A 21440-nucleotide genomic window follows, 5' to 3' on the forward strand; every position below is an offset into this window, starting at 1 on the left:
CCTTTCCTAACCATCTACCCATCCAAATATCTTTAAGATGCCATTATAGCACCTACCTCAATTACTTCCTCTGACAGCTCGTTCCATACACCCACTACCCTCTGTGTGGAAAAAGTTGCCCCTCAGGTTCCTAATTTATCCTTCCCCTCCCTTGGGTAAGATCTATACCCTCTAGTTCTTGATTCCCTTATCCTGAGAAAATAACTTTGTACATTCACACTATCTATTCCCCTCATGGTTTTATACACCTCCATAAGAACACCCATTAACCACCTGTGCACCAAGAAATAAAGCCCTTGCCTGCTCAACCTTTCCCTATAGCTCAGGCCCACGTCCTGGCAATATCTTGTAAATCTTCTCTGCACTCTCTCGAGCCTAATGGAATCTATTCTGACATGCTCAAAACTCCAACTGCTGTCTCACCAACATCATGTTCAACTGTAATATAACATCCCAACTTCTATACTCAATTCCCTAAACGATGAAGGCCAGCATGCCAAAAGCTTTCTCCACCACCCTATCTACATGCGACACCACTTTCAGGGAACCATGTAATAGCACTTCTAGACCCCACTGCTCTAAACTATTCCCTGTGAAGGTTTTGCCCTGGGCTGACTTCCCAAAATGCGACATTTCATGAATTAAGAGGTAGACACAAAATGCAGGAGTAACACAGTGGGACAGACAGCATCTCTGGAGAGAAGGAATGGGTGATGTTTCGGGTCAAGGCCCTTCTTCAGACTTAAATTCATGAATTAAACTCCATTAGCCATTCTCCGCCCACTTGCCCGGCTGATCAAGATTCCATTGTAATTCTTGATAACCATCTTCACTGTCCATGATACCAACTATTTTAGTGTCATCTGCAAACTTACTAATCACTATTTGTATATTCTCATCCAACTCGTTGATCTAGATAACAAACAGCAAATGGACCCAGAACTGATCCCCGAGGCACACCTCCAGTGCCAGGCCTCCATTCTGAACATCAATCTTCCACCACCTTCCTACCATGAAGGCAATTCTATTTCCAGTGAGCTAGCTCTCCCTGGATTCCATGCAATATAACTTCTAATATTATCTTACCATACTGAACTTTAACAAAGGCCTTGCTGGTCCATACAGACTAGGGGTCTACGGCCCTGCCCTCATCTTGAATTTTTTTCCAAAAAACTCAAATCTATGGTCATCGATCCCAAAAGGCTCACCCACGGCCACTTCAGTCACTTGCCCTGCCCAAGGTAGATACAAAATGCTGGCGTAACTCAGTGGGTCAGGCAGCATCTCTAGAGAAGGAATGGGTGACGTTTCGGGATGAGACCCTTCTTCAGACCCGCTGAGTTACTCCAGCATGTTGTGTCTACCTTCGATTTAAACCAGCATCTGCAGTTCTTTCCTACACACTTGCATTCCCAATTCCCTAAGAATAGGTCAAGCATTGCCCTCTCCCTTGTAGGGCTCTCAATACATTTCCTGAGGAGATTTTCATGAACATTTTGAAAAATTCCACCCCATCTAAGCCTCTGATACTATAGCAGTCTTAATCTACGTTGGGAAAGTTCAAAGCTCCTTCTATGGCAACCCTAGCACTCTTCCTCAAATTCCGTTTGACTATTTGGAGGCTTATAGTACAATTCCAGCAAGATGATTTTCCCCTTTTATTTCCCAGCTCCATCTATGTAGCCTCACTGGGAAACCCTTAAGAAATGTAATCTAGGACAACTAATGTGATGTTCCCCACAATCAATAAAGCAATCCACGTTCAATCTTTACCTCCACCACTAACTCATCTGTAGGCCCTGTTCGTTGGAACATTAAGCTGCCAGTCCTGACCCTCCCTAGGCCAGCTTTTTGTAATGGCCATAACGTCCCATTCGCACATACCTATCGAACATTGAAATAAATGCCATTTAATCCCATCTTCTTTCCTCACTCCCTGCCATGTGGCTGCCTCCCTTGTCTACTGAACTCTCTGACATCTGTACTGACCTCCAGCCTTCTACCAACTTCAAGACTGCATTGGATCTTGCCCCCTGCCAATTGAGTTTAAATCAATCTATTTTTAAATTGCTGAAGCAAGTTAAGAATAAAAAGCCTTCATAACACGTGAAAGCATGAAATATATATAAATTAACCAATTCACGATAAAATTATTTTATACTTATCTTGTTTTCTATTTGATTTCCTTCATTAAATTCAATAAGCTAACTGGACTTGCACCAGGTTAACATAGGGAAGTTCAGCAGGTTGATTTCCCAACTGGAAGGATGGAAAATCTATGGAACTTAATGGCAACCCACCTTGCCCTATCAGTGAAAATGCCGGCATTCACTGGAAGCTCAGGGCCATTAACTCATCTGAAAGATGGCATCTCTGAACACGCAAGTCTTCTACACTGCATAGGTAACAGCTTCAGATGTTGTGTTCAGATTTCTGGAGTAGGGTTTGATTATTTTCACGTTCTCAGATTATCTGTGCATTTACTTCCCTTCCCTATGCAGAGATTGATTGGGTGCCAACTGGTTCCATATTTCCCACACTGCAGTTTACCATCTCATATACAAAAATATGTTACTGAATCTAGGCGGACAACTAGAAGTAATGTCCCAGAAACTAAAAGGGTTATGCAAAAACAAATCTGGTTGCGAAAACCTAAATTGAGAAAAGTCGTATTGTGCTATATATACTAATATTAAATGATTACATCATTTGTTTTGCTAGGATATTGTAACTGAAATATACTTGGATCAGACTTGTTGAATGCCAGAATTGCTGGAGCTAATTTGTAATGATGGACAACCCAAGATGGCTCTTCCTGTTGTAGTTACATAATCCATATGCAATTAACAATTTAAGCAAAATGTTTTTGGACAACTGCAGTCAGCAGTGTGCATTATTTTCTATAATATACTGTATGACATATGGTAAATAAACGAACAGCCTAAAACCACATTGCAAAAAGGTGAATTAATTCTGGAATAATGTTCGCTGCACTTAAAAAATCACAATGCTTTCGCACAGATTGTTTGAAGCCTCCTTTTCCACTTTCTTTACAGAAAAATACAAAGTAATACGCGGGTTGCTTGCACAGTGCCTGTTCCCTTGGAAACAGTACAGCCGGTGTCATAAAATTAATAACACAGAACACAAAAAAATCCAATCCTGTGGAAAATTTGAACTCTACTTTGTGTTCACTGCTGACAGATTGCCATCTTGACACACCCACTAAAGATTGCAACATCAGTTCATTAGCTTATCCAAGCAAGGTTTTAAAATAAACCAGCAGCTGAAGCGGGTCTGGTACTCAGGGTAATCAGTACTCTCCATGGAAAGTAAGCCCAGAGGTATGGTAGCGCCAAGCTCTCTCCAGAGCTGCAAAACATCTCCCAAGTGCGTCAGCTGCCTGCAGAAGCAATCTGACTCACACTGTCATATTATATTATTCCTGCAGCTTCACTGTAACAGCAGAGAGCTCATAATGGAACTGTTCCAGCATCATTCAACGCCTTCTAACATCACACTGAGCCTTTCAATGGAACAAGATAGACCAAAATGGCAGGAATAAATGCTGCATTCACCCCAAATATAAATGCCATTTGGACGCTCAATATTTTTGGGCAGGGTAGCCCAAATTAAAAAAATTATTACAATTAATTTCTATGGTCCTAAATTAAGCATGCTCCAGAGACACATCTTTTCTCTAGTTTCATAAGTAATTTCTTCTAGTTTCATTAAAATTATTTTTGATTTGCATTATTACCATATTAGCAAAGTACCTTCCTGCCATGATGCTATTAGTAATGCAGATTCAATAGAGCAATACTGCCAGACTGACATATTCCTCAATTGCAATCTGGTGATTTCTAAACTGCTCATAGCTTTAAAAAAAATAGATATATCAAAAACAATTATTTTGCAATCTTGGTTTAATTTATAGCCTTGAAATAATTCCAATGCTATTTCTAATGATGACAGTAAACAAACCATTTGCACAAATGTAGTTTGTTCTATCTGACATGCTGCCAAATGGAAAATGGCACTTTGAGTTGAATTTGGTGATTCTAATAGCCTACAATGGATTTAACATGTATGCCATTGCAAGATTGAAAGTACCGATTTCTCGATTTATTGGGAAGAATAAAATAATTAGCATGAAGGAACCATTTTTTAAATGTAAACATTTTAACTTGTGAGTAAGCGCCTCATGGAATGATTTAATCTTTTCCTCTTGTGATCATTGAGCAACAATTAGGGGCGGCATGGTGGTGCAGCGGGAGAGTGGCTGTCTTACAGGGTTCGATCCTGGCCATGGGTACAGACTTACGAAGTTTGTACATTCTCCCCATGACCTGTGTGGATTTTTCCCAGAAGCTCCGGTTTCCTCCCACACACCAAAGACGTACAGGTTTGTAGGTTAATTGGCTTTGGTAAAATTGTAAATTGTTCCTATCGTATTGGATAGTGTTAGTGCATGGGGATCGCTGGTCAGCGTGGATCCGGTGGACCGAAGGGCCTGTCTTTGCGCTGCATCTCTAAACTAAACTAAACTAAACTAAACAAAACTAAATTAAACTAAATTAAATAACAGCTTTATCCCTGCCCTCCTCACTGTTGCACCAGGATCATGGTGCTGCCTGACCCGTTGAGCTATTCCAGTGCTCTGTGTGTTCTTTTGTAAACCAGAATGTGCAGTTCCTTGTTTCTACCTTTACCCCCCTTTCTGCACTCAGTGCACAGGATATGCTCTATCTCAGGATAGAGAGAACACAAGCCACTGAATGGGGCCATTACAGGATCATGTGCAAAAAAATACATTACTGTCAGCGCTACTGCACATGGAGCCCCGTGGGAACTCCCGTCCTCACCATTGCTGCACTGGGATCCTGGATGCCAGAAAACAAGCACAAAACCAGCGATGAATCTTCCCATGAGTCAGTCAGCAAAGGATGACTGTGAGGACAGGTGCGGAGAAAGGTGGGGCATGCAGCGCATCCACCTTTTACTAGCAGGTGGACTGCGGGCCGCCCTTTGCCTGACATTGTGCACTTAGTCCTGCTCTGTTTTATCTGTCATAGTCAGCGCACATACAGTGTAAGCTTTTGTTTCCACTCTCTCCATTCTCTGGTCACATACAGTACTTGCCTGGAAATCTAATGGTCTCATTTCTTCCATCATATACTCCCTCAATCAAATCCCACATTTTGCTGTCTCTCAGCTCCTGCTGTCTGATATTCCCATTCAAACATGGCATTTAAAACTGAATTTAACGAACCAGCACTCCTTGTCACCTTGCCTCACCATATCTCTCATATTCACTCTCTGGGGCACTGTAAATAGTCATTTAAATCATCAACAAAGATATATTATTCATGAAACAGCTGACCGGACTAACTGGCAGCACCGTGTTGTGTTTGGTTCCAAATAGCCTTCTTCCAAAATTTTCTTCTGCAAACCCTACAGTAACACCAGCCAGCAGCTGACCACATAAATCATTGCTGAAGGAGTGAGAGCACAAAAGGACAGTTATTGCCCATGTATCAACCTTACACGCAACACACATTTTGCACCCTTTACAAACTCAAATACACCACTCTGTATACTTTTGGTGTGCTTTTCAGGGGTCATCGGTTAAGAATCTGATGCCGGAACTCTGGCCAATATTTTACCGCCACCCTCAGGGTGCTGAGGATAAAGTAGCTCTCAAAGGTAAACTCAGTTTGTGAGGCTTGTGCTCAATAAGGTTTGCCAACTTGCTACAAGGCATAATTTAGAAGGCACGATTCAATGTTAGTGAACGTTTAAGTTGTTGAATGGAGCACTTATCAACCACAATGGTGTATTGCTGAGCTTCCTAAATTGATGCAACTATATTTATCCAAAGTAAAGGATAGGATTCCCTCAGACTCCTGGTTTGTGCTTCATAGATAAGATAAGGTTCTGAGGATCAGGAGTAGAGACATTATTTGCAAAACTCCAGCCTCTGACCTGCTGCAAGTGGGATTCATGTGGCTGGTGCCAGGATAGAAATTTGCCAATGATTTGCGAGTCAATGGGTTTCTTTTAGGAAATAGTTATTATCTTGACCGTGAAAAATGAGATGAGAAGCCTATTTCTGAAACCATTACAGAACTGAAAGCACAATACTGATAGAAAGAATATTGACATTGATTCTGTTAGGACCATTTCTGTACTTATGCCAGATGGAACAGTTGGAAAGTCATCCTCCTGGAAAGGGATATGCAGCCACAGATCAATTTCTAGTTAGATCAGAAAAGTCGTTTTTGTACATTTAGTCTCAGGCACATTTGGTAAGTTTATCCAAATGTTATTGTTGACTCTTCAATAATTCCAGCTGCTCTGCCTGTGCATTGAAATGCCCCAGCTGTCAAAAATGATGCTGTGGCCACAGGCTTATTGCAAGCTATTGAAAGGAATCGTCATGGTATTAGTCAAGGCTCCATGATCATCTCTGTTTTAGGATGCGATGAGCAGATTTGACTGAAGGGTTACTTAATCCATTTATTCTTCTCATTGTACACAAGAACCAATTGAACATTCAGCAGAACTGAGCTTTAAATTTAATTTTGTCAGATGAATAAATCCATAGGAATCGTTAGTTGCTCCCAACTAACATTATAGCGTAGCCCATCCCCACTGTAAATATGTAATGTGTTAATGGGCAAAGCAAAATCCAGTGGCCTGGCAACCCTTCGGCCTAGATTTCCTTCAGTTGGAGAACTAACCAGCATACCCTGTGACCTTCATGAAAGTCTCTTCAGATGAGAGAAGACAGTATACAGAGTTAACAGGATATGGATAATCAACTACTTAAATCGAATCAGCCTGAAAAATATTTCTTCAACCAAGAAAATTATTATATTTGTTTAATTCTTTGTGTTGTGTTCTCTTGCATTCAGCAAAATTCTTGTCTTTGGGGAATTATGCTGAGAAATCTGCACATTGATCTTGCATATTGTGGTTTTGAGAAAGAAAGCTAAGATTAAGGTAGATTATATATTTGAAATTATTTATTTGCAGTAAAGTTTTGAAGTATTTGAAAGTGTCTTTAATTTTTGAAGGCAAGAAAATGGGTTTAGGAGTGAGAGATTGATCAGCCATGATTGAATGGCAAAGTAGACTTGATGGGCCGATATGCCTAATTCTGCTCCTATCTAATAATAATAATAATAATAATGATAAATACTTTATTGATCCCCTCAGGGAAATTCAGGTCCAGAAGCCCCCAACCAACAAACCCACACATTCAAAATGAACGCTGACAGAAACTACATAAAATACAATGTGAACAATACCTGAGAGCAATAAATACTTAAAAAGACCAATAATTAACCATTTAAAAAAAAGCAATGCAAAAAAATGCAAAAACGCATCCCCCTACAGCCTAGCAGTCCGTATTATAAAATCTAACAGCTGCAGGGGTGAAGGATCTCCTGAACTGCTCCGTCCTAAAGCGCAGGGAGAGGAGTCGGTTGTTGTTCCGAGTGCTCTTTTGACTCTCCAGAATTACATGGAGGGGATGCCTGGGGTTTTCCAGGATGACCTGCACCTTGCGCCTCATATGCCTCTCAAGCACATCCATCCCAGAGTCCACTCTCCCCTCCAGCACTGAGCTAGCCCGTTTTACCAGTTAGTCCAGCTTCTTGTTGTTTTTCACACTGATACTGTTGCCCCAGCAGACAACAGCGTAAAAAATGACACTTGCAACCACAGTATTGTAAAACATGTACAGTACATCATTACGCACATTGAAGGATTTGAGCCTTCTAAGGAAAAAGAGTCTGCTCTGGCCTTTGTAGTAGAGGGTGTCAGAGTTGACAGACCAGTCCAGTTTGTTATCAAGGTGCACTCCAAGGTATTTATATGTCTGCACCACCTCAATGTCAGCCCCTGCAGCGTTGACCGGCTGAAGGGGGAGCTTGGACCTGCCAAAGTTAACCACCATCTCTTTAGTCTTGGTTGTATTCAAGATGAGCCAGTTCTCTTTACTCCAGGCACATAAGGCACTGGTCAAGTCCCTGTATTCCTCCTCAAGCCCGTTCCGTACAATCGCCACAATTGCTGAATATTTCTGTACGTGGCATGTGTCAGACTTATAATTGAAGTCTGCAGTATACAGGGTGAAGAGGAATGGGGCCAGAACCATTCCCTGTGGGGCTCCATTGCACACACACACCATGGTCCCTTTCAATGCTTTGTCTCAGGCCTTTTTTTAAATCTGGCCTTTGCCCAATCATCTGCTTATCAAAACCCCCCTCGCCTATGTTTACCTGTTACCTGCTACACTTTGTCCTGCCTCTCTTCTCTTCTAGCTTTCTTCTCTCGCCCCCCCCCCCCCCCCCTCCCTCCCCCACCCCAATACAATCAGTCTGAAGAAGGGTCCAGATCCAAAACATTGCCTATCCATGTTCTCTAGGAATGTTGCCTGATTTGCTGAGTTACTCCAGCACTTTGTCTTTCTTTGTAAACCACCATCTGCAGTTCCTTGTTTCTTCACAGTCAGTTGGTTGGTCAGGATCAAAGTCAATGGTGGAGCAGGATCAAAGGGCTTAATGCCCCAATTTGTATTTCAAAACTTACATTTATTGGTATCTATGTATGTACCCTAAAGTGCTTTGTGAGGTCTATTAAGAATGCATTTAATAGGAACTGTTTGATTCGGCAAAACAGATAGTGGATTATCTCTTTTAGACCTTACAATGCATTTCCAACTGGCTCTTCCATCTGAATTATTATTTTGAAGGTATGATTTGTTAGCTACTTTGATATCATTCAAAAGAATACACCATATATTTTTGAATTTGTTGCAATAATGTAGTTGTGTTGGGCTGTAAACTATTTTAAATATACTCAATGTATATAAACAATGACGAGTACATATAAAGCATACACAAAGCATGAAACCAAAAATCTATAATCTTTTCCATATTCACAACTGTTAGCTTACCTATTATATCACTGCCCTCCATCGATCCAATAGAATAGTTGGCAGGGCTAATGGGAGGTGTGGTGTTAACGCTGGCATAGCCTGCAGATGAACTGACTTCTGATTGATCATAAACATGACTTGGTCTGTACACCTCTTGTGAGGAAATTAGTGAAGTTCTTTGTTTAGGCTGAAATACATAAAAAATAAAAGTGTCAATACAAAGCTTTCCAAGTATTGCATACTGCATTCCATTTTTTTTGTTTATTTGGTAAGAAATAAAAACTGAGAGATTCCAAACAACACCATACAAAACTGTTTGTGGGCAGTTTTAAGAGCCTTGGTCATTCACAACAAATTTCCAGGCTGAGATGGAGAAGCATTTGAATTATATCTTTTGTCATTTTCCTGGAAGCACATGGATTCCCCATTTGGTCCCATTCTTTCTCCCTTGGACAGATGCCTGGTCTCAGTCCCTGCCAACATTAATGTACTTTCCATGGTGCCCTTATTATTCCAGGCACAGTGTGTTTTTGCCGAACTAATTCATATACAGAGAACACAGGTTTAAGGTGAGAGGGGAAAGGTTTAATAGGAATTTGAGGGGCAACTTTTTCACCCAAAGGGTGGTGGGTATATGCCAGAGGAGATAGTTAAGGAAAAACTATAGCAACATTTAAAAGACATTTGGACGTGCATGATTAGGAAGGGTTCAGAAGGATGTGGGGCAAAGGTGGGGAGGTGGGACCAGTGTAGATGGGGCATCTTGGTCGGCATGGACAATCTGGGCCGAAGGGCTTGTTTCCGTGTTGTATAACTTTATGATTGTATGATGCATGTAATAATTATAAATTACACAGTCGTATTACAAACATTTTTTCTTATTTTAAATCAAGCTGTTTGGGACAAGATTTTGTTTTGCAACTGACATGGGGATTCTATAATTGAAACAATTATATCTCTGCACATTTCAAATGTCTGATTATAATGCAGATGGTTCTCCTTCTTCAACTTCTCATTTAAGAAAAACATAATCCCCACAAGTATGTACATTTTGCCCAATACTGAAAATCATAGGTCTAAACCAGTACTAGTTCAACAGCACAGTCTGAATCACACCACTAGTGAATAAACGCCTAAACAAGCAACAAGAAATTCATCAGAGGAGGAGCGAATAAGAAAACCTGTGATCCTCAAGGCATTTTCAATTGTTCGGTCTATTATTTAACATAAAACAATTCACAAAAGATTTGTCGAGAAATGGTTACAAAATCAAGATGTTCAAAAAGAAATAATGAAAGAAAATATTCCCCATACATTTTCTGCACTATTTTCTCCGAGTTTTCTATTTTTGGTAAAGAATTGATTATGATATATTATGAGTTGAGATCAATCCATGCATGTACACAAACCAGGAATCATCAAAGAAACGGTGAGAAAAACCTTGGTTAAAAAGTCCAGGGTTCTTGCTATATAAAATTCATACTGAGTCTAATGCATTTGAAATTCAGTTTTTATTCATAAGAATTGATTCTTCCCACTACCAGCAGAATTCCAATATCTGAGAATCCTGATTTAAATTAGGAAGCAGGAAAAGGCTACACTGCCATTTTATTGGATTTTGGCCCAATACATTTTCTTCTAACCTTTAATTGTTTGAACATCTACATTGGTTGTCATAATTGTATGAAGACTTTGAATTTCCCTCTGATTATAAGGGAAATGGAAGAAAATATAAGGAGGGATATGCACAAAAAAGTGTATTAAAACCTGTAACGCAAGTGAGGGGATAGATGTCTTTAACACACAGGAACAATGTGAAAGAGGAGTTAGCCTTCCTTCCTTGGGTCATTCAATAAGGTCAAGATTCTTGGTGTTAATTCTATTTTCCTGCCTGATCTCCATCGAAATATATAAAATGGGAGCCGGAGTAGATTATTTTGGTTTCTTATAACACAATGGGCGGCACAGTGGAGCAACGGTAGAGTTGCTGCCTTACAGCGTCAGAGACCCGGGGTCCATGCTGACTATGGGTGGTGTCTGAATAGAGTTTGTACATTCTCCATGTGACGTGCATTTTCTCCGGGTGCTCAAATTTCCTCCCACACCCCAAAGACGTGCAGGTTTTTTGTTGACTAATTGGGTTAGTAAAATTGTAAATTGACAGTGTGTAGGGTAGTGTGCATGGATCACTGGTCGGTGCAGACTTGGTGGGCTGAAGGGCCTGTTCCCTTGCTATATCTCTAAGCTAAACTACGGATTGTGGATGATCAGCCATGATCACATTGAATGGCGGTGCTGGCTCGATGGGCCAAATGGCCTACTCCTGTACTTATTGTCTATTGACCAACCAGCATTAAGGGCAGCCCTTCACAAGAATTCCAACAGTTTATCAAAGTTGCTCAACAACACCTTATCAATGAGAATTGCTGATAAGACAATAAATGATGGCAAAGCCCAGCTGTCAAAAATCAGCACATATGGAATAGCTCCTCTCTGCAAACTTCCTTCAGAGTTTCTTCCTTCAGGTGCCTCTCTGGCATGAATGGACACAGCTGCCAAACTCTCCCCATTCACTTCTCCTTCAATGTTCACTTAGTTATCTCAAGCATAACTCAGTGATATTCCTTCCCATCTACGTGGCACCCATGCAGCACTCAGCACATTCTACACATCCCACCCAAACCACCCCCTCCCCAGGTACCTTCCCCTGCAACTGCAGAAGATGCAACACCTGTCCCTATACCTCCTCCTTCGACTCTGTCAAGGGACTCTGACAGTCCTTTCAGGTTGGGCAGAGGTTCACTTGCACCTCCTCCAACCTCATCTACTGTATCTGTTGTTCAAGATGTGAACTCTTATACATCGGCGAGACCAAACGTAGACTACGCGATCGATTCGCTGAACACCTTCGCTCAGTCCACCAGAACCTACCTGATTGCTAAACACTTTAATTCTCCTTCTCATTCCCACACAGACCTTTTTGTCTTTGGTCTCCTCCACTGTCAGAGTGAGGCTAAACGCAAATTGGAGGAACAGCATCTCATATTTCGCTTGGGCAGCTTACAGCCCAGTGTTATGAACATTGATTTCTCTAACTTCAAGTAACCCTGACATTCCCTTTCTCTCTATCCCTCCCCCACCCAAGTCGCACTAGCTTCTCATTATCACCCAACAAACAGCTAACAATGGCATGATTCCTTTATCATCGTTACATTTTTGCATATAGATATAGATATAGATAGATAGATAGATATAGATATAGATAGATATAGATAGATATGCCATTTATTGTCACTATACATGTACAATGAAATTAAAAGCTGCTCGTACTCAGTGCATACATATAATTTAGTACAAAAAACAAGAAACAGAAAACAAAAAACAGAAGGGAGAAGGGGGGGGGGGATAGGTGCACAATTCTGCGGCGCTATATACATATATACAGATGGAAGTCCGGGTGTTGGGCTGTGAAGTCAGTGCATGTGTGAATTTGAATTAAGAGTAGTTATAATTTTCGGAAAACAACTATTCCCGAGTCTATTTGTCCTGGATTTGATGCACCTATAGCGCCTTCCAGAGGGCAGCAGGTCGAACAGTCCAAACGCAGGATGGGAGCTGTCTTTGATGATATTCTTTGCCCTGCTAAGGCAGCGGGAGGTGTAGATATCCATCAGGGGTGGGAGAGGGCAACCAATGATCTTCTGTGCTGTCCTAGTTACCCTCTGAAGCCTCTCCCTGTCTGCCATGGTGCAGCTGCCATACCATTCTGTAATGCAGTATGTCAGTATGCTGTAATGCAGTATGAACAATATCTTTCATTCATTGTTCTTTATCTCTCTACATCATCGTCTATATCTCTCATTTCCCTTATCCCTAACCAGTCTGAAGAAAGGTCCCGACCCAAAATGTTACCTATTCCTTCTTTCCTGCCTATCCTGCTGAGTTACTCCAGCTTTTTGTGTCTACATTATACACTTGGCAGGATTGCCCATCCACTGTAGAAGCTGCCTGTTTGCCTCAAAAAGGACAAATTAAATCTGACTTACAACCCCACTATTAATACATTCTTTATCAATGGCCATTTGTTGGAGAGTGTCATAAACAACACAACCAGGCAGTAGCCCATTCACTGAATCTAAGTTTGGCCAGAAGCTCCCATTTCTGCACCATATTAAAATGATCCATAGTCCAGAGATTGTCATTTATTGTAATTTAATTGTCATTTATACCAAAACTGAACAATTAAATTCTTACATTCAGCAGCGCAACAGTCTGTAAACATAGTACTCGAAAGATAACATAATAAAACAAACAAAATAAGGTCAATAAATAAAATTAAGTGCAACACAAAACAAAATCCCATAGTCCCTTGTGCAATCACGCCAGTTCATAGTTTGAAGTTTAGTTGGTGTTTATTGTGTTCAACAGTCTGATAGTTTGTTGGGAAGAAGCTCTTCCTGATCCTGGAGATCACGATTTCCAGATTCCGATACCTTCTTCCTGATGGCAGGAGAGAAATGAGAGCATAACCAGGGTTGTGTGGGTCCTTGATGATGCTGCTTTCCTTTTTGAGTCAGCACTTCCCATAGACCCTTCGATGGTGCGGAAGTCAGTACACATGATGGACTGGACAGTGTCCACCACTTTTAATCTCCTTTGTTCATGGGTGTTTAATTTGGCAAACCAGGCTATGATGCAACCACTCAATACGCTCTCTACCATACACATGTAGAAGTTCAAGAGAGTATTCGCCAACATACCAAATCTCTTCAATCTTCTACAGAAGTAGAAGCATGGATGGCCTGTCTTTATGATTGCATCAATGTGCTGAGTCCAGGGCAGATCTTCAGAGATGTGCACACCCATGAACTTGTTGACTCTCTCCACCACCAACATGTGGATGAAGGCAGGTTTGTGGATCCTCGACCTTCTTCGTCTAAAGTCAACAATCAGCTCTTTAGTCTTACTGATGTTCAGAGCAAGGTTGTTGTTCTGGCACCATTCAATCAGACGGTCAATCTCTCTTATACTCTGACTCATCATTACCATAATTCGTTCAACAGTGTGGAGTCATGGCAAATTTAAAGGTGGAGTTAGAACTGTGTCCAGCTACACAGTGATGGGTGTAGAGTGAGTAGAGCAGGAGACTGAGCACATAGCCTTGAGGTGCTCCTGTGCTGATGGCTATCAAGGAGGAAGTGTTGTTGCCAATTTGTACCAATTGGGGTCTGTTGACCAGGAAGTCGAGGATCCAGTTGCAAATGGATGAGCAGAGACCCAGTTCCTTGAACTTGGTAACATGTTTGGAGGGGATGATGGTGCTGAACACCAAGCTGTAGTCGATGACAAAAGCCCGACATGTGTTTTTAATACTAACAGAAAATTTATTGCTGGGGAATTTAATACAAAAGTGCATGGGTGAGACCATACCGAAGAATTGTCTTCTTATTTAAGAATGGATGTTTATGCTTTGTAAACTGTTCAGAGAAGGTTCACTGAATTAATATCTGGGATGGGTGAGTTGTCAGCCGAGACTAAAGTTGGACAGCCTGTTGGAATTTATCTGTTGTATCTGTTGGAATTTAGAAGATATTTTGACAGAAACATTTAAGATGATGCACAAGGGCATATTGATCCCTCTACATCTTATTTTTCCTCTGACATTTTTCCACATTATATTGAATTTGCCAGGTCTGGACAGGGTACATGTGAAGAATATGTTTCCTCGTGTAGGAGTAGCTAGAATTAGATATCACTGTTTAAAAATAAGGGCTCGACCATTTACAGCGAAGATTAGGTGAAGTAATTTCTCCAAGGGCCGTGAGTCTTCCTCAAACTGCAATGGAAGCAGGGTTTCTGCAATATTTTAAGACAGAGGTAAATAGATGGTTGTTAAGCAATGGAGAGAAATATTATTGTGAGTAGGTGGGAATAAAGAGCTGAGGTTAAAATCATATCAGCCTATGATCTTCTGAAATGGGGAGTAGTGATCTACGCTACTCCTAATTCATATGTTCACCTGGAAGTTCTTCTCCAAGTCAGCACCACCGTGGCATTATTGTTTCCTCATCATTGTTGGTTCAAAACCCTGGAAACTTTCACCTTGCTGGTGTCCTCCCACCACAAAGATTATTGCCAATATAACAATAATCACTAACTTCTGAATGGACATAAAAAATGCTGACCTTGGCAATATAGAGACCCACATTACATGTCGCTATCCCCAAGAGGTGGTTACACTCTAAGGACTCACTTGCAAATAAAAAAAGCTGAGACCCTTTTTAGAAGTTTGTTGTTTCGGTAATAGTTCAGCAGGGAATTTGGCTGAGTAAGGACCTCCCCCGTACACAATCGCCATTCAGTCAGGCAGTTTCTTACTCACACTGCTACTTGTCGAGTCAGTAACCCGCAGTTTTTCATTCATCCCATGCAGACACCTACAGTTAATCACTTGCATAATCACCAACCTATCCAATCTTTGATGAATATCTAAGTATCTATGATTCTACCTTGATATGTAAAATGGTACAAGCACCATACTTGCTATTAAAAAATATGACAACTGCATAACCTCCAGAAAAATACTTTTAAGTGATCAAATTATAATTGAGTAAATGAAGCAGACTATTAAAAGAATTGGCCACATGAAGCATGTATCATGCCGGCTGACAGGCCAGAGGTGATCACGTGAGGAAACTGCCAATTATCCATACAAGATTCTCTCCATAGAGATAAAAGACAAACTACAGGTAAGTAGTAATTTTGGACCAGCCTTAATTTCCCATAATGCATTCCCTTCAAGCTATACTCAATCTGCATGATATCATTTCTTGTTCTAGCTCACACAAGGCTGTGGAGAACCAGGACCAGATGGGCAGTGGCAGGAACTGGTTTGCAGTCACAATTCCACAGCCTCCCCATCCACAGCCACACAGTTCACAGAGCTGCTGCCTCACAGCACAGACCCCAAGTTCTATCCTAAAGAAAGGTTTCAATCCTAAATGTCACATGCATGATCCCCACAGATTCTATCTGAATCACTGAGTTACCCGCTAAGCACTTTGTGTCTTTTTTAAGATCCTGATCATTGGTGCTATTTGTGCAGAGTTTGCTTGTTCTCCCTGTGACAACCTGGCTTTCATCAGGTTTCTTCCCCATTCCAAAGATACGCGAGTTGTTCAGTTAATTGGCCACTGGTAATGGCCATAAAATGCTCTCTTCTGGGTGAGTGGTAAAATCTGGGAAGAGTTTATGGGAACGTTGGAGAATTTAAAAAATGGGATTAGTTTAGGATTAGGGTAAATTATTTCTTAAAGGTTGGTGCAGACTCAATAGGCCGAAGGGTTTTTTATTGTGTCTTTGCCACATCTGGGAATATTTTGTAGAGGACCTCAGCAATGTAATGATTGTGACCATTTCTTTCAAGAAAGCAGACGTCTAATTGTGGCTCCAGAGAAATCTTCCTGTTGTCTGCCACAGTGAAAGTCATCGCTAGATCCTCCTCAATTTACTCCTTTCAGTAGCTGTTCAGAGAGCCTCCATCCAGGGATGAATTATATGTCCCAGTCTGTATCAATGGTACTCAAGAGGAGATTGTGGAAGTTAAAAAGATTTATTCTTTACAATAATGGATTCAGCTGAAATTAAAGACAGGCTATTATTTTATCCTAATTAATTGCAAAGCCAGCAGGAAGCTCTTACAAGGCTAACAAAGATGTTGATGTACCTTTTTCCAATAACAAGCGAGATAACAAGTACAGCTTCATGAAAGTCTCCTCTATAATATAAACATTTAGAGGAGGTTCAGACTCTTGGCACTAACCCTTGCTCTATAAGATTATAATATGCATCATAAGTAGAAAAAACCAAGATGTTTGTTCTGCAGAAAAATAGCCTTCCCATATAACCATATATGGCTAATCCTTCCTCTGTCAGAAGAACCTGTCAATCTTAAGAAGCTGTCAATCTTAAGAAGCTGTCAATCTTAAGAAGCAGGCTGTACTATGCTCTGTAGATAAGGGATTGCTGAATCGTTGATTATTGGACGATAAATATATGTACTTAGATCACTGCCCCTTTGTGTGGGGATGAGAACTCTGAATAGTCTGTAATCTACACACTGTAAGAGTCCTACCATACGGCGAAATAAAGATTGTACTACTTGATCACTGATTTTATTTGTGTTTTCGGCTGTTTAAGAACATTGAACCACACCATTGGCGTAGTCGAGCAGGTCTTGTTGGAAACAATCGCTGAAGACTGAGTAAGAGGCTACAGTTTGGCCTTGAAGGGGGAAGAAAGTGCACTATCAGACCCCTTGAGTCTGAACTACCTGGGAACACTGTTATCCTTTGTTGAGTTGAGTACCCGGGAACACTGTTATCCTTCGTCCGAAGTTATCTAGTTCCCTGCCAAGATTTTTCATCAAGGTAAGCCATTTTTTGGGATTGTTGACTCAGGTTAAGTAGGCTGTCTGAAGTATTAACCACAACAAGATGATCGACAGCTCCTTGGTATAAATATCACCATGCAGGACCAGTTTGTCCTGTTCTAACCGCGTTGAAGTTACAGCCACAAAAACACACCAATGCCTTTATGTCCACAGAAGGCTAACACAATTTAACATGACTTCAATGACTCTTAACAAATTTTACAGATGTACCATGGAAAGTAACTTATCTGGATACACCAGAGCTTGGCATGGCTACTACTCTGTCTAGGACTGAGATTGCAGAGTTCTAAATGCAGCCCAATCCACCACACTACCAACCTCCCCACAACCTCCCCCTCCCCACACCTTCCCCTCCCCTATTGACCATCTAAACTTCATGTTGTCTCAGGAAACCTACCAACATAGTTAGGGATCACTCACACACAGTCATTTTTTCTTCTCCCCCCTCACTTGATTAGTACGGGTGTTAGAGGTTATGGGGAGAAGGCAGGTGAATGGGGTTTGGGAAGGAGCGATAGATCAGCCATGATTGAATGGCAGAGTAGACTTGCTGGGCTGAATGGCCCAATTCTACTCCTATCACTTATGATCTTATGAACGCTCATTGTGCAGAAAGTGCAAAAAATTGAAAACGTGTTGAAAAATTCAGGAACCCTCCGGGCCTGTCCCACTGCGGGGACCTAATTTGTGAGTTTAGAAGAGTTTGCGCTTGACTCAAACACGCAGCATGGTCGACACGTGGTCCTTGGAGGTCACTGTAAAGGGGCTGTCCCACTGCGGCGACCTAATCCGTGAGTTAAGAAGAGTGTCTTGGACCTTCAAGCTCGAGGGCACGCCCGGAAAACCCTCGATCTTGGAGGCAGAAGACAGTTGCTGAAAAGTCGCGTTAGTGGGACAGGCCCTTTTCTTCTCCACTGTTAAAGACTCTTAAACCGACCTCTCATACTCGGGTTGAACTCTCGATCTTCTTGTACATTGAAGCTCTTGCACGTTTTTACTGCGTTTCTCTGTTGGTGCAACATTATATTCTGCCAGCAGTTTCTTTTTGTCTCTTTTAAATTACCTTACTTACTCATGTATAGTTTTATATGCCTACATGAACAGTTTTTCACTGTTCAGATTACACGACTCTGCAGCAGATCTATTCTCAGAGAAGACTGGTGTCAAATATGACTCTATCATTCAGATTCCCAGCTTCTACAGTTTAGCGATTCTCACAGGACTGAATGCAAACTAGCAGCAGCTCCAGGTAGTATGTGTGCATTTTTCTATGTCACTCCCAGGGCAGTAATCAGGGAGGAGGGATCTCCCACCCACCATATAACCTGCCTGGTCTTCACTACAACAATATCTCCAATCAGTTTCATAACTTGGATAGGAAGGGGAGGTAAATAAAATGAGTCATGGTGGGGTCTGAATTTCCATGAACAATGAAGTATGAGTTAAATTAGAAATGGCTACTTTGACTAAAGCAATTAATCAGAAAGATTGATTACAGTTGTCATGGTACAAGTTTAAATCCATGCCAAAAGGTATTGTAATAATCATCAGCCTGCATCATTTATAACATTATGTTGTGACAGCTCCCCGTTAATGCTGCGTGCTTACACTGTGCAGTGTTTGCCCCCCATGTTATACAAAATTATTTAATATATTGTGATCCCAGATAGAACATAGTACAGAGAAAAGTACAGCACAGGAACAGGCTGTCTGGTCCATAATGTCTGTGCCAAACATAATGCCAATATAAACTAATGTCATCTGCCAACATGTAATCCATAACCTCTCCAGTCCCAGCATATCCATATGCCTATCTAACAAACCTGTTAAACATCACTGTCATATCTGCTTCCTTCACCCCAGGCAGTGCGTCCAGGCACTCACCACCCCCCGTGTACAAAAAAAACTTGCCCTGCACATCTCCTTTAAATGTTTCCCTCTCACCTCTGACATTTTCACCTTGGGGAAAACATTCCAACTATCTACCTTATCTATGCCTCTCATACTTTTATATACTTCTATCAGGTCTTCCCTCAACCTTCAGCATTCCAGATGAAACAATCCAAGTCTGTCCAACCACTCCTTGTATTTAATACCGCACAATCCAAGCAGCAGTCTGCTGAACCTCCTCTGCACCCTTTCCAAGACGTCCATATCTTTTTAGTACTGGGGCAACCAAATATATTGCCACTTTCAGGGAGCTTTGGACTTCGACTTAAAGATCCCTCTGCACATCAATGTTGTAAAAGATTTAGCCATCAACCGTATACCTTCTCCTTACATTCAACCTCCCAAAGTGCAACATTTCACACTTGCTCAGATGAAACTCCATCTGCCATTTCTCCATCCCGTTCTGTAGGGTGAACAGAAGCACAGAAATAAGTCCTTTGGGCCAACTCATTCATGATGAACAAGATGCCCGTTATATGCTAGTCCCACCTGCCGGTGTTTGGCCCATATTCCTCTAAACCTTTACTACCAATACATTATATTCCAAATGTCTTTGAAATCTAGAGCTAGTTATGTCAAAAAAAGTTTCAGAGCATTGTGCATTATAATTGATTTTCATTCAATTACATTGTTTTCTAGAAACAATGAAAATAGAGAAACAATTTTGAGATTCCTCCACAGGGAGGAAACTATTTCTCCATACCCAACTTATAAAGACTCCTCAGGATCTTGTATGTTTCAGTCACATCTCTTTTAGTTTTCTCAACTCCAGCAGGAACAAGTGTAATCTGTCCAATCTTTCCTCATAAGGCAACCTGCCCTTTCCAGGTTTACACTGAAGATAGACACAAAATGCTGGAGTAACTCAGTGGGACACACAGCATCTCTGGAGAGAAGGAATGGGTGATGTTGTGGCTCAAGTCTAAAGAAGGGACTCAACCCGAAATATCACCCATTCCTTCTCTCCAGAGTTGCTGCCTGTTATTCCAGCATTTTGTGTCTATCTTTAGCATAGTAAACCTTCTCTGAACTGCTACCAATGCACAAGCATCATTCCTTAAACAGGAACACCAGTACTGCAGATAAGATCTAACTAATCCCCTATATAAATGAGGCATACATTTCCTACTCTTTGATTTACTTTCACAAAAATACAATAATATTATGTTGTTGCTTAATCAATTGCTTTCCCTGCATACTAGCCTTTTGTAAATCATGTACGGTATTGTGAGCTACAATGCAGTATTTAAAAAAATTAATAAAAATAGAATCAGCCTAAAACACTTAGAATCACTTAAAAATAAAAAAAAAACATTAGAGAAAATCAAAATAGTTTAAAAAAACATGTTCCCTTTCCTGTAATCCCTGCAGTGCCACGTTTCCCATCGGAATCAATTGGTCAAAGATTATGTACCATCGAACAAGTGTTTGAGAATCTACTAGATTCTGGAAAAGTCCAAATAGATTGGAAAATATTAAGCGTAACACCACAGTACACAACATGGAGGAAAGAAAAAGTAGAGAAGAACAAGCTGATTGGTTCACATCAATTGTTGGGAAATGTTGGAAACCATTATTGAGGATGCAGTGAAGGACACTGGAAAATGTATTACTTCACAGTCAAAATGCTAACGTTAAAGTTTCAGGATATATTTGCAGGGGGTAAAGAGGGGTCCAGCAGATATTATGTGACTGGATTTTCAATTGGAATTTGATAAGATGCTTCAAAATAAGTCATTACATGAAAAAGAAGTTCATAGGGATATTGGCAACATATCAGCATGGATATATGATTGGTATCAGAAAATAATCACAAATACACAGGTCATTTTTAAATTAGCAGAATATGTTTTACCATGTTGCCACAAGTGTTAATACTACTATAACTACTGTAAAATCGTAGTTATTTACAATCTACTTTAACAACCTCAATGACAGTGTACGACTTTGTACAACAGTGTACAATTCAAATTTATTGCTGATACAAAGTCAGCTTGGGAAATGAACAATAAGGAGGGCAGAAACAATACCATGAGGTTATATCAATTAATGTTTTTTTGCACAGATGGCTATGAATCTTTGGGATCGTCT

At 40.8% G+C, this 21440-nt stretch overlaps 1 protein-coding gene across 10 annotated transcripts in view; it reads right to left on the bottom strand.

Moving 5' to 3' along the window:
- Positions 1–21440, bottom strand: part of anks1b (ankyrin repeat and sterile alpha motif domain containing 1B) — a 646306-nt gene that overhangs the window by 147241 nt on the left and 477625 nt on the right. For all 10 annotated transcript variants that reach the window (XM_055652964.1, XM_055652967.1, XM_055652963.1 and 7 more), the window contains one exon: positions 8966–9134. In XM_055652964.1, coding sequence (XP_055508939.1) covers positions 8966–9134 — 169 coding nt within the window. The remainder of the gene's footprint in view (positions 1–8965; positions 9135–21440) is intronic.

This window comes from Leucoraja erinacea, chromosome 22 (assembly GCF_028641065.1).
Source record: "Leucoraja erinacea ecotype New England chromosome 22, Leri_hhj_1, whole genome shotgun sequence".
NCBI lineage: Eukaryota > Metazoa > Chordata > Chondrichthyes > Rajiformes > Rajidae > Leucoraja > Leucoraja erinaceus.